Raw genomic sequence first — 18,514 nt, 5'->3', positions numbered from 1 at the left:
GTAGGTTTCCAAAACAATATGAACCTGGACATGCCTCAGATAATGTTCTAGTTCAGTTCAGGGGTTCCAGGGGGCTGAGGAAGTCAGGAGAGCATTCCCTTGACCCCGGCCTGGATCAGGTAATCTTCTGCTCCTACCCAGCTGTGACATTCAAAGTCCACAATGCACTCGACACTTGGACAATCTCTTGCGTTAGAACAGCAGCTGAAGAATCTCCCAGACAGTTCTCTTTTGAGTCCTTTGATCTGGAAAAGAGCTACTCACACTGCAGCGGCCCCTCGGAAATGGAGACAAGAAGCCAGGGCATTTCCCTAAAGTGTTTTCTTCCTGGAGGAATCTCAGGGGCATCTCATAGCACTATGAGACCCCTAGTCAAGACATTAGAGCAGTAGGGAGGCTGTGCCCCATCCTCCATCTGAAGGACAGCTTTGAGCTTGTATGACAGGGGACACCCAGGGCAGAGGGGACATTCTGTGCACAGGTCAAAGGTGTCCTGTGATGCACTGTGAGTGTAAGATGCATTGCAGGGTGGGCAGTGTGCTAAGTCAGGTTTTCAGGCCCACAGAAAAGGAAGAAGGTATTTACATGGGTGCTGCTGAAGTAACAAAGCTGGCTCTCTTCCCCGAGTTGTGCTGGCCAAGACCCACAGGCAGCCAGGCAGCGGGGGTGCTGGCAGGCTGCGCTGGGCTGACGTGGTCCACAGCACATTCTGTGGGTGTGCAGAGACCCTGTCACCACTAGGAGAAGCTCATCGACTGACTCTTGAAATGGACAAGGTTTCATAAGTTGACAGCCCTACCAGAGAAGCTGAGTCTCTGGCAGGGAAAGGGGAAGCAGGGAGGTTCAGGTGAGTGGAGGAGTTGCAAGGGGGATAGTCTTGTGGGACACCCCCATGGCTGTCTTGGGGGTGCTGGGAGGTTATCTCCCTTAATGATATGTGTCATAAGTGCTTGGCGCCTGCCTGGCTCTGAGGGTCAGTGACGGTCATAGGCAGTGGCAGCTGCAGGTGGGGCAGCTCCTCGGGCAGCAGCGCTGTAATAGTAGGGAGAGCCTGGAAGAGACAAGAGAAGGCACTGAGGTTGGACCTGGGATTCCCTGTCCACCAACCTCCCTATCTCTGTCCCTTCTGTCCTCCCACCCAGCTCAGTCCCTACTCCCTCTCACCAAGGTCACTATCCTGATCTGTTACCCAAACTGCAAATCCAATCAAGGCTGCCACCAGCTCTCAAGATTTCAGGGCTCCTCGCTACCTGCGGCTGGGCTCAGCAGACTGGAGCCCTCAGGACCAGTTCTCCTAGGTGCCTATGGTGTTCTACAGGAACACAACCTTGCTCGATCCTCATCCTACTGGCTGTGACTATCTACCTGCTACTATGGCAGGGCTGAGTGTAGCAGAGACCCTGTGGCTCACAAAGCCCCAACTATTTATTGTCGGGTCCCTCCTTTAAAACAGTGTGCTGGCCCTTGACTTAGAAGGTCAAAAACATTTAGATTTTGTCCAGTGGGCAAGTGCTTTGTGCTTGAGCCCTGGTCAGCCTCCTTTGACTCACCTCCCACAACAACTACCCCTTCCAGCCATGCTGACATACCCTACTCCAGTGAAACTGAACTCTGACGTCATCTCAAATACACCACAAAGTGAACAGCAAATGCTGCTGGCTCAGCATATCCTCTACCCCTGACGTGGCATCCTCTATAGGCATCACCTCACTTACACCAAATGGACAGGTACAGTTAACTGATCAGACTCTTGGGCCTCTCTGCCTTTTCCTACCCAGCCTTCTGCCTGGAACATCTGCCTGTGCTCCCATCACCCTTTTTCTGTTAATCTTCTTGCCTCTTTTGAGCCTCAGGGCCCCATTCTCTTCCTTTGGGAAGCCCCTGCCCTGCCCTTGTGCCTCCTGACAGGATGGGTCACACACTACTACAAGTTCTTTCTGCTCATCCTATCCCTGGATGGAGATGGGAAAGGTAGGGCTGGGTTCTACTCTCCTTGGTATCCGTCCTCAGAGCACAGCTTGGAGCCTTATGCTGTTCAGTTAGGGTTTTGATATGAAAGAACAACTGTACTGAGCAAGCAAAAAATAGTGAAGAACCCTTTGGTCACCTTCTCTGACTATTATGATCCCCATTTTAGAGACGGTCCATTCATTCATTCATTGCTCATTCCCTGACCCTGTTGGGTGCAAGGCTGGACAATCATGGACAACCACTGGCGTGACCTGGTGAAGGCTAACTTCAGGATCAAGGAGGGGAGCTGAACTCTGAAAAGTAGCTCTTGGGGATGCAGCCTGTTCTGGCAAGTCAACTTCCTGAAGGAAGTGGGGTTGGGCTGAGTTTGGACATATGGAGCCTGGGGTGTGCATGTATTGAAAAGAGGGCTGGTGCAGCCTCTTCTTATGGCTCTTCTTATGGGGACAGAGTGGTGGTGGGGCGGCACAGCATGCTGGGCTCCTCTCACTGCCTCTGGGCTGCTTTCTCTGACACACTCTGGAAGGCCCCCATAAAGCCCTGCTCTTTGCTAAAATTCCTCCCCAGGGATGAGGGGAACTGGAAGACTCAGGGAACAGGCAGTATCTCAGAACTACACAGGTTGGAGCCACTAGGTAAGGAAACAGAGGTTCAAAGCCACCGAGCCTCTCAGTGGCAGTGCCTGGCCCCGAATGCTGGTTGTGTGCTGCAGGCTCCAGTCTCTTTCTATCATAATGCAGTTCAAGGATGAATGCGGGGACTTAGGCAGGCAGCAGCTGGGGCCTTGTCAGCTCATGGTACACCACGTGTCTGCTGGGATGGACTAGCAAGCCTCTTAATTCCCAGATGAAGTGACTCCTGTTTACTCCACATTCGCACCCAAATCCCACCAGTCCTAGCCGTTCTCCTACATCCCATAAGAGGGAGTTGAGACCTGGAATTTGCTAGTCAGGTTCCACCGCTTTGTAGCTGTGACTTCGTACATAGGACATCACTCCCTCGAGCCTCAGTTTTCTCATCTGTAGCAGGGGGTCATAGTGAGGCCACTGAAGGGGACACCATGAAATAACGGTGAAAATGCTGTGGGAATGGTCACTTCTCTAAAACCATTACTGCCATCAACTCTTAAATTTTCACCATAATCTTATCAGGTAGGAACTATTCTTTTAGAGATGGGAAAAATGAGGCAGAGAGGTTAAATGAATTTTCCCAAAGCTGTACAACTAGTATGTAATCAAGCGGGCTAGGCTTGGAGGGTACTTAGTATGTGTTGCTTCCCCTCTAACCTTAGCCCCTATTAGCAGACTTCCCTCTGCCCTAGCCTGGCAGGGTGGCCTGGGGCAGCAGTGACAACAGTGAAGTCGTTCTGAAAGGCACAGACACCAATCCCCTTGCATAAGAATAATCTTGGAGAACTTCCTGCTGTCTTCCTTATCTCTGCTGGAGCCCTACCTCAGAGACAGCGAGCTGTTCATGCCCCTCTGCTTTCTTCTATGGGATGGACAGTGTCAGGACAATCACTCATAGAGTAAGTGTACTGAGCCCTGCATCCTGCCTTGGGACAGCCCAGGCAGGGATAGGGGCACAGTGAGGGGCCTCCCCCACAGGCCAGGACATGGCACTGGGGCAGGAGAATCACAGAGGCCACACTGCAAAAGAGCCACGAGGAGCAGGCAGCGATAGGAAGCCTCGCTGAGCAGCCCTGGCTGCACTCCAAGCCCCCTACCCAGCCACCACCCACATCAGCTTTGGCTCAGTCCTCCCAGACCTGGGCCTCCGTTGAGAGCTTGCATTTACTGTGAAAAATGAAAACATCACCTTACAAAGCACTCTGTCTTTTTGGTGCCATTAGACTTCCATCATGAATAAACGTGTCCTTTGTTCTATCATTTTTCCTCTCTAATTCACATTATCATCAATTTACTGCTTGACACAGTCATTCTGGGCTGGTTCCTTCTCTAATCCCCTTACATGGTGGTGGAGGCAGTGGCCACAGGCACTACCATTCTAATCCTAATTGACTGCTGCTGCCTTTTCTCCCCACTGGCCCTGCCTGCCTTGCCTTTCTCTCCTGCACCCCCACTCCCAGCCTGGGGAAAGAGAACAGCACAGGATGCTGAGCACCAGCTGCCCCAGCTGAACACACACACAAGGAGAGACGCTCTCCTGTGAAGCCCACATGGAACATGCCCTTTACTTTCATTCGATGGCATCACTGGTCAGCCAGTGACCAGGTGTGAGCAGCACGTGCCAGGCTAAGTGCCAGCATGTGAGCATGCGTGAGTGTGTGCGTGTGCTCCCTGTGCCCACAGCCCCACTGAGTGCTACGCACACACCCCTTCCTACACAGCAGACATCATCAGCTTGGGTCTCCTGGAATCTCCTTGATACTTGCTCAGCCAAGACCTTGAAGACGCCATGGCAAGGGCACCATGGCACTGGGCTTGGACCTATTTGCAAGGCTCTGGCCTGATGAACCAAGCAAATGGATCACTGCAGATTTGGGGTATGTACCCCAAGATCATTGCATTCATGCCTGCTTGAAAGGCTGCCACAGTGACAACCCCCATTTTATACCTGAGCCAACCCAGGCCCAAATGGTTGATGGCTTGACTAGAGTTCCCTGGGCTATAGACTTGGGCAGCTCTAGGGCCATTTCTCATGTCTGCAGCTGTCCCATGTCATTTATCCTCCTCCCATGCCCGTGATTTCCTTAGGAACTGTTGGAGCCCATCCTCCTAGCTCCTCTCACTACAAGAGCCCAGGTGGGTTACATGGGCTCTGCACCTCTCTTGCGTGTGAGCTTGACTGGGGAAGGAGCAACTTGAGGAAGTGGGCTGCAGAACCCTATTTGTTGGGAGAGATGGCAAAGGCCCCCATTTGGGTGGTGACAGGGCAGCATCACTGATACCCAGTCTTGAGCACCAAAGGAAAAGCCACAGCATAGAGAAAATTGCTGTGGGGGGTGCCAATTGGCAGCAACAGCAGTATCTGCAATAAACTAGTCCTGACAAATGGGTGTTTCTGGCTGTGGGTCCCATGTCTTTATGGTCCACCTAGAGATTCTGGGAGTCCTTCATATCCCTTAAGAAATTTGTTTTTTGCTCAAACCACCCAGAGTGGATTCTGTTGTTTGCAAATCAAAGTCTGACATACATCATTAACCTGGCTTTCAAAAGCAGAACAGTTGTCCTCATCACACACAAGCTTGAGTGCTGAGGCGTCTCAGGCCTGTTCCACAGAGGCCCGAGGCCCCTTCCTCAGTGGTTAGCACTACTCTGGCTGAATCAGTCAGGAGGCATGAGAGAACATGTCACCTACTGACTATGAACACAGGCCCTGGAGCCAGGCTGAGTCCTCACTCAGCCACTTGCTTGCTGCGTGACCTCAGCTGACTTAATTAACCCCTTTGAGCTTCATTCTTCTTATCTGTGATCCATTAAGTTGTCAAAAGACTAAAATGAGGGTGGTCTATATTGAAGGTTTTGCCCTTCTGGGACTGAGACAGTTAGCAAGTACTTAGAAGAACAGAGGTTTGATTCTTCTTCCTTCCCATACATAGACACACCTCCCGATGCTCCCCTGTCTCTTCCCTGTGAACTCCCTGGGACAAAGCCTGCATCCTCCTCACAATGGACTCACAAACCATGCCGCTAACAACTGGGACTGGACTCGATTTTGCTCCAACTTGAGCAGTCAAAGCCTCTGAGGCAGAGCTGGACACCCAGCTATTGCTCAAGGTCTCCTGTTTGTGCTCACCACTCTAACCTCCTCCCCTCACTTCTAGCCCATCCCTTTATTACAAATGCTTAAGCAGCTTTATCTCAACTTCTATGTCCTTAAACCTCCAGACAAAAAAAATGAACGTCACTGCCAACTTATAGGGAGCCCTACAAAAAACAGAAAGGTGCCCCTTCTGGGCAGGGCTTCAAGCCACAGATTGGGTAGCTCTCAGGCCCCATTCAGTCCCTTGGGTGGTATAGTCATATGTGGAAGCTTCGGGCCAATGTAGCTTCCTCAGGCCTACTGCCCCTTCAGAAGAATCACCCCCACATGGTGATGCCTGACTTCCTGTGAGCCACATTACCTGCAGGTCTCCAGGAGCACTGAGGACAGAGCTCTGCCTCAGGGATATTTCCAGTGAGGGACTCCTAGGCTTGGGCCTCAAGAGTCATCTCCTTACACCTACCCTTACTAGAAGACATAGATGGTTCAGGGAGATTACAGCCCCAGGGCCTGAGACTGACAGCTGAATCAACCAGCTCCACTTAGAGAAAACATCAGGTAGGTGTAGATTCTGATTCACACTTATAGACTGAAATAATTTTGAACAAACCAAAGAGAAGTCTGAGAAGAGCTCAACCCACAAAGTCAAGCCCTTTGGGAAACTACAGATAATAAGAGCATAGTAGTCTTCCGGGAGGCTGGAAAAACCCTTTGCACAGGGATCTGGAGCATGAATTAGAAGTGTTCCTTATTTCATTCACAGCTATGCATGACTCGCCAAAATTCTCTGGGCGTCACATGGTCCCAAGTGGGATCAAGAGAGAGGCAGCCCATACCATGCGTCTGTGCTAATCACCGAACAAGGCTCAGGAAGGGGTCAAGGCTGAGGCTTGAGGACATCCTTCACAGTCCTATGGCTTGGCAACTTGAGTTTCAAGGCATCAGGTTATTATTTTTTGGATTAAGACTATTTTTCTCAGTTCTAAAGTAATTAAAGATCCAGGGAATTAACAGGTTCTCACTTAAAATGCACTGTTAAGCTGGACAGACAAACCAGAGCAGTCTCAGAGAGTCTTTCCATGTTTGGCCTTTCACCGCTGCATGTAGAAAATTCTTAGCTGATTTTGGAAAGGTATCAATATTAGTGCCTGCAGGCTCATTGGGAGGCTCCATGCCCCAGATGGTAAGGGACATCTGTAACTCAGGGCCTCTGCTTTAAATCCTTTAACAGCAGCCTATCTCATGTCATTTGATGTCAACAAAACAAAAGGTTCTTTTGGACTCTTGAGGGCTAAATTAGTCCTTCTTAGTCTTTAGGAGGCAAAAACACATTAATGATCCTCACAGATCAGGGTTGTATTAGCTATAGACAATCTGTCAATTCAAGGCTTGGGTAGAGGCAGGGCACAAGCTGAGCCTTGCGTGGCAGGCTTTGGCAGGCCTTGAGCCACAGGGCAGCCTGGAGCTGGTGCTAGTGGTATCCATGGCAGACATCACTAATCAAACACTGGGCCTCAGAGCCCTTTTAAGACACCTCTCCAGGCAGCTTCTGCTGATTAATCCAAGCTGGCGCCTTTAATGCCTCTATTTAGAGCACCCTCACCAAATTTCATGGTTCTTAAGGAGTATGTTACTCATGGGGAGACACTTTCTACTTTCCTTTTTCTCTCTCAATGTATTTTTCTCCTCTTTATTCTTCTATATTTCTCCTGATCCACCAGAATATCTGGGAGAGAGTGACAAAGGCTCAAGGGGACTGGAGTGGTCATAGCCTGAAGGACACCATGGCCACCCCCATATCCACCCTGCTTCAGTGACTGGACCTTGGGTTGTCGAGGGACCCAGGGAAAAGGCCTAGATGAGGCTGCCCGTGGCCCAGGAACCTTCAAGCCTCTGCCAGTACTCACCAAGCAGCCCCGGGTTGGGGAACCTCCAGGAGTCATTGTACGAGGAATACTGGGGATGGCTGTAGGGACTCCCAGAAAACTCACTCCCTGCAGGCAACAGAGACAAATGGAAGCCAAATGTTAGATCAAGTTCAGAAAAGACCCTGTGTCCCATCCAGACTGGGTGCTGGTGAGATGTGCCTCTTTCATGAGCTGAATATACTTTTTATAACTGGTAAAGGCCTTGTCAAGGGCACATCCTCACTAAGTGGGCAGCTGGCATTGGCTTTCTGTAAAGCCTTCTGTACCAAGGGGATTGAAAGCCAGCCTCTCATATGGGTACCATGGAACCACCATGTGCTAGGTGTTCCTGGGGACACGAGCTCACTTTTCAGGGAAGGAGGCTGATGTCCAGAGTCTCACACAATGGCCCTGGTACTGGCCCAACTCCAAAGCCTCAGACTGCTAGGATCTTAGTGTGGGTTCAGTTTTGCTCCTCACAACACGGCCTCAGCTCTACTCTATCTGCACTATGAATCCAGAGGTGACTGCCTGGGGCTTAAGTCTAGCCAGGGAGATGAGACAAAAGCCCAGGCTGTCTACCTTCAGGATGCAGCAGCCATGGGCGCACTGATAAGATGAAGGGACAGTCCAAAGGACAGGGGGAAGGAAGAGATGGTGGGCTGGGGTCTCCCAGGCTCAAAGGAAAGGGCAATTGTCAGCAGTCCTGGGCATCCTCAGGCAGGAACTGTGAGGTATTTCATGGTGGGGACAGCATGCAGGGGGTCATGGCAGGTCCTGAGGACAGTGCCCTCTGGGCCAGTAGCTCAAGGAGCAATAAGTTTACTTTGGCTCTTCCCTAGGTCAGATGGCAGCACCAGCAGTGCCTCTTTATTGCCGGTCAGGTCAAAGAGGAGAGCTTCACACCCTATTCCCCACACTATCGCTGTCTTGCCCTTGTAGCAGCCAAGGTCTGCCTGTCTCCTCTGATGGCTAGGGACCCCCAGAGGGTAGTCTTGGGTCCTGACTTCTCACTGGGCATCCTGGTGCCTGGCAGAGGGGCATATCCAGCAGAAGCTGTGGAGCGGGACATGGAGAGTCAGCTGCTGAGTAGTTTGCTTTAGCTGCTAGGTACAGAGCACGTGGGCTTGCCCGTGCTGGAGATGACAGGAGTTACACAGCCCCATGAGACCAGCTGCAGCCAAAGTACAACTCCATGTTCTGGAAGCCAAAGGTGCTGACAAAGGCCAAGGGCCAGCCAGAACTCAGGCCCAAGAACAATGCTCTCTCGCCTGTGGCCTAAACCTAAATGTGGGCCCCATGGGGCTTGGCTAGGTGGGCTCTGAACAATGAGACAGGGCTGAGGGGACAGCTGCCCCCACCCACTGGGCCCAACTGGGCTCCCTGCACCTCCACAGGCAACCACAGAAAGAGAATGTCCACACACACACACACACACACACACACACGCGCGCGCGCCTCCTTGGGCCTCTCTGGGGGCCACTCCCAGCCTGACAGGCTGAGCCTTCCAATTCTCTGTTTTTTATGCCTCAGTGGTCAGGGTGTCAGGTTCTGCCAAAGGAAGGGGAGCATGGTGACAGTGCTGGGCCGCAGCAGCCCAGCTTCTGCATATCCATCAGTGCCAAGGTACCGCCTCCTCCTCCTCCTCCTTTTTCTCTTCCTTCTCCTCCTCTCATTCCTCCTCCTCCTCTCATTCCTCCTCCTCCTCTTCTCATTCCTCCTCCTCCTCTTCCAGGACAAGGTAGGGGAAGCAGAGAGGCAGAGCACCCTGGAGGAGGGGGACACTCACCCTCCCCTTTGGGCTCTGGCATCCATGGAGCACTCCATCAGAGGCGCTTCCTGACAGTGCCATGCTGGGCCAGGACACTGGATAACCAAGGTAAGACCAGCCCCGTCTAGCAGCCTGGTGTCTGTGCCCAGGCCCAGTCCCCAGGCCCCACTTGCACCAGGAGCACCTCCCTGACCTCCGCTCTCCTAAGTACAGTCCTAGGTGCACTTGGCTTGACTCAGATGTGTCTGTGTTGCCCTTCCCAAAATTGACACTGGCCACTCACTTGAGGCCCACGCAGGGCCACAAACAATCCCCCACTCCACCAGGGAATGTGCCTAAGTCTGCATCTCCACCCTCACTTAGCTGGCTCAGGGCACTGAGCACCGAGGCCCTCAGATACCTCCTTGTTTGGGCCCTCTCAGGCCCCTCCTCAAGCTGACTCAGTCTCCAGCATCATCCCCAGCAAGGGATTTGCCCCACCCTAAAGAGGAGTCCCTGTGGCATGGACATCTCTGGCCTGCAGTCCTCTGCACCTGTGTCTTATCCTTGCCCCCAGCTTAATGCCACATCCCCAGCAGATAGCTGGTGTTCAGCAGATTGTTGGTAGTTCTCTGGGACACCATGAAGCAGCTGTCCCCACGATCTCTCGTCATCTTCTAGGTGTCATTCAGGTGAGGCCCTCCCTGAGAGGTCTTCCTTCACCATTCACCCCTCTTTCCTGCTTTATTTTTCTTCATAGACCATGTCATACTCTAACCTGTCTTATTAATCACACTCATCTTGTTAATTATCTGTCTTTTCCAGTAAGCCACAAGCCCTGTGGAGGGAGAGAAGTTTTCTGTTTATGTCTGTATTCCAACTTCCAACACAAGGCTCGGAATCCAGCAAGGATGGCTAGCTATTTGTTGAGTGAATGAATGATGATGGGAACTTCTAAGTCAACCAGGGACACTCTACCAGAACTGATCTCTCTAACTCAGTTCATGGATCCCACTTCCATATTAGTTCCCATAGCCAGGAATTAAATGAGTACCTGCTAAGTGCCAAGATTTAAGCCAGTTTCTCTGATGCCATTGTTCATACAACATTCTGCCTCTCAGTAGAGGAAATGAATCCATGAGGCTCACCCCTGCCTGGTGTCCTAAGAACTGTGCTGTAGTGGACACCTTCAGTCCAGGGCCCCTGTCCTGTGAGGTGCCTTATGTAACCAACGTACTCTGGGCAAGGGGAGCTTGACCTTCTCCAGGACATGAGGTTAAACCTAGGGACTAGCCCAACAACCTGTTGGGGACTCTGGGATGGTGCCTGTTATCTTAAATGCTACATATGAAGCTGTTAGCCTGTAGGGAGCCCTTACCCATGAGAGATGGGGAGGCCAGGTCCTCAATCACCATGCCTTGCCTATACAGTTGGCCCCGTCAGGCCATAGAACTTGCTTGGATGCAGCAGACTGTTTCAATTCAAGCCCACATGCTTCTACTGGACCCCATGAACCTTTAGTCAGTTTGGCACAGAGGTTGGGAGCAACAGATCGGGAACCAAAATGCATGGGTTCAAATCCTGAGCCTGCCTCTTCCCAGCTCTATGACCCTCAACGGGTCACTGTACTACTCTGCCTCAGCTTCCTTCTCCATGAAGTAGAAGAAATTAGTAGATTGTTGCAAAGACCATGTAGTTGTGAGCTCACACAAATGGATACAGAGTGCCCACTCAGTGAATGTCCCTCAGGATGGCAGTGGTCCTGTGTCAGCCGCCATGCCCTCCTTGGCATTCAGAATCTCAATTAAACCCCTGATGATTCTGTGAAGCTCACAAGATGGGTACAATAGTCTTCATTTTATATGTCAGCAAATGAAAGCTGGGGAGGGAGGAGAACTTAGCCTGTCTTCCAGAGGAGGACTTCCCTGCCTATGTGTCACTACTTTCATAACTCAGGCCTCAGTGTCCCCATTTGTAAAGGCCTTTGTCTCCTGATCCTGATTCCATTCAGCAGCCAGGGGCCTACCCCTCCTGCGCCCCTCCCAGATTCTGTGCTCTGCTCACAGGGTCTCTTGGGTTGGGGGCTCCAGCCTTCCATTTCATTTCTCTGCCTGAAGTCACCCCTAATCTCATATTTGAGAGGCATCTGGCTTCTATGCTGCAACCTCAGAAAAGCAGGCTAGAAAAGTAAAGTTTGTTGAGCCCAAGAAGGCCTGGGACAGCCTTGGCTGGAAGGGAGCAGGTGCTGCTCTGCAGGCCTATCAAAGACCTGGGCAGGGCAGGTTGTGACTGAGTGGCCAGGCCTTGTGTGAGGTCCCAGAAGAGGCAGCCACAGAGCAGAGCAGGCGCGGGGCAGGACGCTAGGATTTGTCTTCCAGGGCTGGGACCCAGCCAGGGAGCTCCAGCATCTGGTGGAAAGGCTGGAGGAGGGAAGCCTTGGCTGGGGGCCCTGCCAGGGTGGCTGCTGCCCCATTGCAAGTGATAGGGATCAGGCCTAGAGAGGACGTAGCTGCACCCTCCAGAGATGTGAGGTGTTCCTTGGGGGAAGAAAATGAAAGTCCTTGGTTCCAGGCTTGTCAGGGCCCCTGTTAGTGAAGATCACACAATAAACACCTTTTCTAACAACATTTCCCAGCACAAAAGACAGCAGGAGCCCTTTGCCTTTTTCTACTAACTGACCCAGGCTTCAGGCATCACAAAAATGCTGACCTTTAAACTAGAATCAAGCTCCTTATTCATTAAAAACTCCTGGCTGAGAAACTGTCCTCTGTTGGGCAATAAGACCCCACCTGGAGGGTACACAGCTCATGAGACCCCAGACAGCCCTGGGCACTGCCTGGAATTGGTCATGTAAGTGCCTAAAAACTCTTTCAACAGCAAAACCTTAATCTCCTTCCTCATGCCCTGAGGAGTAAGCAGCCCCCTGGAAGAACAGGACTAGATCCAGAGCCTTCTGAGGCCAGGTCTGCAGTCAGCATGGCTAGGGGGCCTCACGTGTTGCTGTGGGAGCAGAGGGCAGGCAGGTGTAGCAGGGTGGGCACACAGGGTGGGCATGAACATTCCTGTGGCAGGCTGACAGTGTGCTCAGTAATCAGCCTGAACTCTGGTTTCGTGGGCTTACGCACTTGATTGAACTTCTCTGGGTACAATCTCCTCATCTGGAATAAGTGCCTGATAAATCACAGCTTTAGTCTGACTGTCCCTACAAAGCTGGAGTTGAAGTTTAGTCTCCGTTATGAAGTATTAAAAGAGTAGCTATTTAGTCCAACTGTGGTAGTGGGAGGCAGGGCCTTGGGAAGGTAAACAAGGTTAAATGAGGCCCTAAGAGTGGGACCCTAACACAATGAGACTATGGATTTATAAGGAGAGGACAAGACTAGAATGTTCTCTCTCATCACGTGATTCCCTTCACTGCCTTGGGACGTGGCAGAGAGTCCTTACCAATAAGAACGGCCTCCCCAAATGCAGCCACCAAATCTTGAACTTCCTAGCCTTCAGAACCGTGAGCTAAATCAACTTTTATCTTTTACAAATTACACAACCTAAGGTACTTGTCAGAGCAAAAGAAAGTGCACTAACACAGACAAAAACCTGTGCCACAGTACTGGCAGAGGTAAGTGACATAATGTTACCAAGAAAACCAAACTACCTTCTTGGGGCTCAGGAGATAGCTTGGCAGTCTAAGCATCTGCCTGACAGGCACAAGAACCCAGGTTCAATCCCCAGTATTGCATGCCCTGCTGGTCCTGGGACCCTGGGTACATTGTGCCCGCCACTGAAACCAAGGGTGGTGGCACATGTCTATAATCCCAGTGCTGGGGAGGCTGAGACAGGAGGATCACTGTGAGTAGGAGCTGTGTAGTGAGACCATAAGAAAATGGAAGAAGTGAGGCGTGGTGGAGCATGCTTAGAACTCAATACTTTAGAAGGTTGAGGCAGGAAGATCACATAAGTCGGAGCCTACCCTGGTCAGCTCAGCAACTTAGCAAGACCTTGACTTAAAATAAAAAGTATAAAAAAGGGCTGGAGATGTAAATCAATTCAAAGGACCTGGGTGAAATCCACTGAACAAACAAAAAGAAAAGAAAAGAATTGAATTGTGGGAATCAAAGATGCATGCGCCCTGAGGTGGAGAGGGATGTGGAGGGACATTTAAGAAGTGGGATGTTTGGGCTTCCATTTGAAGCTATCTTCCCGGGAGTCTGATCTGTTCCCTGCCCATCTCCCATATGTTCACAAAGATAGCTACACATAGGAGTATGATTTGTTCCCTCCAAAACCCATATTGAAATGTGATCACAGCTGTGGTTGTATTGGGAAGTGATTGGTCATTCGAGGGGCAATGTTCTTCTTAGGCCAGTGGGCTGTTAGGAGCCCAGCTCCTCTAGCTTGTTTCTCTTCCACATATGTCCACTTGCCTGTTCACCTTCCACTATGTATGATGTCCAGGCCAGACACCACTGCTATGCTCTTGGACTTGCCAGCCTCCAGAAATGTGAGCCAAAATGAACTTCTCTTCTCTATAAAGTACCTTGCCTTAGCCACTTTGTTATAGCAACAGAAAACAGAACAAGGTAGTACTCTAAGACTGAAGTTGGTATTTTCTTCCCACACAGAAATTAGTGGCAGTGATGAGCTACTGTGTTTGGGTGGACAGTGGGGTTGGGATATAAGAATGTGATAAAAAAAAAAAACAACAACAAACAACAATATAGAGCATATAGGCCAAGAAGCCGGAGCCAGAGTAAGCATGGGAATGTGAGCTTCCACCTGCAAAAATTCTTGGGAAGGGCATCAGACCTTGCCACTAGATGGCAAATGAGGGTTCGGATCAAACTTACCCTGAGTTCAAGGAGTAGGGGGTGACTGACAACTGTTAGAATTATTTGAATGAGGGAAAGGAGTGGTGGGATTGAAGGAGGCAGCTGCTTGAACAGGGGAGGGGGAGCAGCAGGTGGACTGCATGGGGCTCCAGGGCACATGGGGGACTGGTCCCCATCCCTCAGCTAATGTCACTAGGATGGAGAACAGGCCCAGAGCCACACTGGGGGAGTGCACCGGTGCCCACTCTTAGAACTGCCCATCCTGGAGGAAAAGACTGAAAACAGCCTTGGAGTCAGCCAGGGTGAGGCTCTAGGGCCCAGGCCAGACCCTGCCATATACAGACTATGTGGCCTTGGGCATGTGGATTTACCTTGTGAGTCTCAGTGTCCCAAGTTGTAAAGTGGAGGAGGGGCACTCCCTGCCTCTGAAGCTTGAGGAGAGAAGGTCAAGGGACATCATGGTTTCAGATGATCTTCCCCAGCTAGCGCAGGAGGACTGAACCTGGTGGTCTCTGATGGCAGGGAAAGCTCAGCTGGAGAGCCGCACACACACCCTTCCCCAGCACGGTCGAGTGACAGTACAGTACAGGGGATACTTGTGTGCCTGCCACTTTATTCTACCACCAAGTTTTTCCTGCGCATGCTTGTTACATATTTCTCTACCCCTCTAGCCTTTCATTTATCTTATTATATTTGTAGCCCCAAGTAAATTGCAAATATCAGCACACTGTCCCCTAAGTACTTTGGCATGCACATCATTAACTAAAGCTCATTATTTGTTTAATGAACAAACAAAATCTTTGTTTCTTTGGATGTAAAATGTACACATAATGAAATGCACAAATCTTCAATGTACTACGGCTATATCTTGACAAATGCACATACGCGTGTAAACCAGCTTCTTACCAAGTTATAAACCATTTGAGTCACTCTTGAGAAAGTTCTCTCATGAGGAAGAGGGGGAGGAAGAGAGGAGACTCAGGACCAGCTGAGAGCCCAGCTGTGCAGGGATCAAATCGAGGCAACCTCCCATGCGCACAGTGCTCCAATGTAGTTAGCGCTGATGCCCAGACCTTCACTGTGGAAGGAGGCTCCTGACTGTCACACTGAAGCCCCTTCTAAGCCACTAGCCAGAACAAAGCTGGAGGAACCAATGGTCTTTTCTCAAAGATTAAGAAAGAACTGTATAGGCTTAAAATCTATGACAAATGCAGGATTCTCCCAAACAGTACTATCTTTTCAAATATGGAAACACTGACTGCACAAACCAACTAGAAAACACTGATCAAAGGAAACAGTCTGGGGGGGGGGGCAGAGGCTGTGTTAAAACGCCCTTAAAGCAGCTGTTCTGGAGACTGCAGGTGCAGGCACATCAGCAGTTTCAGTTTCTCCTTCGCTCAAAGCTCAGAGATGGCAAGAAAGTCAAAGTTTCCTAAAATTCTCAGAAGTGACAGGTAAACGGGCTCAGTGTAGCTCTTAATTAACCCAAAATGACACCTGGCAGATGATGGGGATTTGCAGAGCACACTGGGGGCCGACCCTCTCTGCAGATGGTGGGCTCCCACCTCTGCTCCAGACCTTGGCCGGCTGTAATTAACATACGGAAAGTCTTTCAAAGTGACTTCACAGCTAAGTTCCATGTCTGAAGGAGTCAAACCGGTCTTTGGGGGAAAGTCTTTGTGAAGGAGGAGGAGAAAGGAAAGATTTGAAGAGAAACATGAGGTTTTCTGAGCTCCTACCCACAGCTTTGTGGAACTGCCCGGTGTGGGGTGGACCAAGGATCAGTGGTTACTGAGGGCGCTTTGCACAAAACTATCCCTCACCAGAGGAACCAGGACTACAGTACCACACAAAGGCACTGCCAGCCTTTTGCACTCACTTATAATTGAATAGTAAGTGTCTACCTGCGCATGATTACACTATGGAACATTATATGTAACATACACATAGGCAGGATATACGATACTATGTATAGTATATACATACACATACGGATGGATGTACACATACCCACAGACTAGATTTTGGGGCTCTGTCCAATCCTCTCTGAATGACCTTGAACAAGTCACTTCTAATCAAGACTCAGTTTTCTCTTCTGTGAAAGTGGTATGCACGGAAATGACCTCCGAGAGGCTTTCCCTTCCTACCTTCCCTGTGACCACTCCCACCCCTTCCCCAGCTCACCCACTTCGCAGGTCCAGGCTACCCACCCTCCCTCTCTCCACAGCATGCCCTTCCCAGACTCCCAACAGGGAAATGAAAACCTGAGCTCAGAAAGGTCAGCCCTGTCAACCCGGACGGCCTGGCACACTGCACATCGATCCACTGCTGGGAAAAACCTCTTCTCCCACTAGTGCAGGCCAGAGGGAAGAGAAAAACCAAGAGCGAGGGCAAGTGTGAGGGAGAGAATGCACAACATGTTTCATTTCTGCTTCTCTGGGAAAACCACAGACCTTGAGGCCAAATGGCTGTGCTGTGTGGGCCCACAGCAGCCTTGGGCAGAAACCAGGCCTGAGCCCCTGCTCTGCCTCTGGCCAGATGTGAGCCAGTGGAGTGACTTTCTGGGCCTCAGTTTTGTCCTCTACGAACAGAAAAGTGTTGTGCCTACTTCCTATTGTCTACACCTACAAAAGCCCAAATGCAAGGATCTTCAAGGAACTCATAGGGTTCTGAGTTCAAGTCATTGTGCCAAAAAGAAAACAAAAAGGAGCTCACTGTTGGATCATAGCAGCAGCACCACAGGCTGCAAGGCATGCCCCCGGCCCTGCCAGCTCACGGCTCTCAGAGGAACGAGTGGGCCCTCTGGGCCACATGGAACCCCCTGACACAGATGGGTGGCTTTCCCAGAATTTTAGAGACACAAGTCTGTCGCTGCTACGGATCAGATCTCCAGAACAGCTGTAATTTAGATCTGTTTTCTTATGCCCCAAGGCTGCCTTCTTTTCTAGGAGCAGCCTGGTTCTTGTAGGCATTTTCATTTGAGAGCTCTAGCTAGGGCAGGTTTGGAGATGTTCTGGTGCAGTTTTAACTGCTCTCTTTCTGTGGGATTATTCCAAAATTCTATCCCATCCTGCCCTCAACCTAGCCAACAATGGGCAAGGCAAAGTGCAAATAGCTCTTCATTAGGGTGCAAGATAACTACTGATTAGTGTGGACATGCATAGGGCCAAGGAGAGCTCGGCCCCCGCATGCCTGCTTGGGAGCACTGCCATGCTCTGGGCTGGGGATGCCCAGAGGCAGCACGCAGGTGAGGACCGGCACCCAAGAAGCCTCCCAGGAACAACCAAGGCCCTCAGGGTCGGTCTGCTGCCCACCAAGCTTTCCAGCCACAGCCCCCCACCCCTGCTACATGCCATGTTCCAAGCTCTCTTGCTACCTCTCGTTCTCCATGCCTTCACCTGGGGACATCTCCATCTATTTCCTTTACCTTAAATGTCACCTTCCTTGCTTTCTTTGTATCCAAACTCCCAGCTCATGAAGAGCCAACTCAAGTGCCACCTCCTACAGGAAGCCTATTAGATCAAGCACCCCTGCTGAGTACATTCCCTACTTCCCTGTGTCCCCAGCCTGGGTCTGCCAGGGCACTATCTACAACGTCAGAAGAGAAACAAGTCATGAAGCAGGTGCTCGAAGAATTAGTGGAACACTGTCCTTTATCCTTGACAGAATAAGAGAAAGGAATAAAACACGCGTAAGAGGGAAGCGGGCTAGAACTCTGCTGGGCGCCCTCCTGATGGCCTCGGTCTCTCTCCGAGAGCCTGACAGATCTCCCCTGATACGTAAGGATAGCACAAAGTTTGGCTCACTCCAAAAGAACACAGAAATAAAAAATGTAGAAACAAAGGAGCAAATATATAACTGAACAGTAAAAATACTGTCAGTTACAGCTCAGGCCAGACTAGAAGCTGTGCTGGGAAGATGGGAAAGTCAGTAAGTTTTTCTTAGTACCCTTTATGCGCACTCATGTGACCACTGGAAGATGCTCAGTCTGAAAACCGGAAGCCGGCAGGGGAGACAGCTCAGTGCTCTAAGTGCCTGCCTAAAAACCTGAAGGCTTTGTTTGGACAACCTGAATATAGTCAGAAGCCCTTCTGAAGGCCTGACCCACCAGCTCCTAGCTCCTCAGTTCGGCAGGGATGACACTAACCTGTAATCCTGTGCTAGTCAATTTCTGTCACTGTAACAAACACTGGAAAAAATGAACTTCGGGAGAATAGTTTTATTTTGGTTCGCTGTTTTGGAGGTTGCAGTCTATAACTGATTGGCTTTGTCACTCTAGGGTGTATTGTGAGGCCACACATCATGAGGGAGAAGGACCGCTCACCTTAGGCTGAGAA

The 18,514-nt window shown here is 50.7% G+C and overlaps 1 protein-coding gene across 5 annotated transcripts in view; it reads right to left on the bottom strand.

The window, feature by feature from the left end:
• Window positions 1-965: 965 nt before the first annotated feature.
• Pax5 (paired box 5) overlaps window positions 966-18,514 on the bottom strand; it is a 179,997-nt gene continuing 162,448 nt past the window's right edge. For 2 of the 5 annotated variants that reach the window (XM_004631836.1, XM_012514899.1), the window contains 2 exons: window positions 7,605-7,691; window positions 966-1,051 (listed from right to left, as the gene is read on the bottom strand). In XM_004631836.1, the coding sequence (XP_004631893.1) occupies window positions 975-1,051; window positions 7,605-7,691 (164 nt within the window). In that variant the 3' untranslated portion in view covers window positions 966-974. The remainder of the gene's footprint in view (window positions 1,052-7,604; window positions 7,692-18,514) is intronic. The other 3 variants (XM_004631837.1, XM_004631838.1, XM_004631835.1) reach the window with 2 other exon arrangements.

The sequence above is a fragment of the Octodon degus genome, unplaced genomic scaffold, assembly GCF_000260255.1.
Source record: "Octodon degus isolate 3935 unplaced genomic scaffold, OctDeg1.0 scaffold00045, whole genome shotgun sequence".
Classification (NCBI taxonomy): Eukaryota; Metazoa; Chordata; class Mammalia; order Rodentia; family Octodontidae; genus Octodon; species Octodon degus.
The sequence above is the reverse complement of the archived record's forward strand: the minus strand, read 5'-3'. Positions and strand labels throughout refer to the sequence as shown.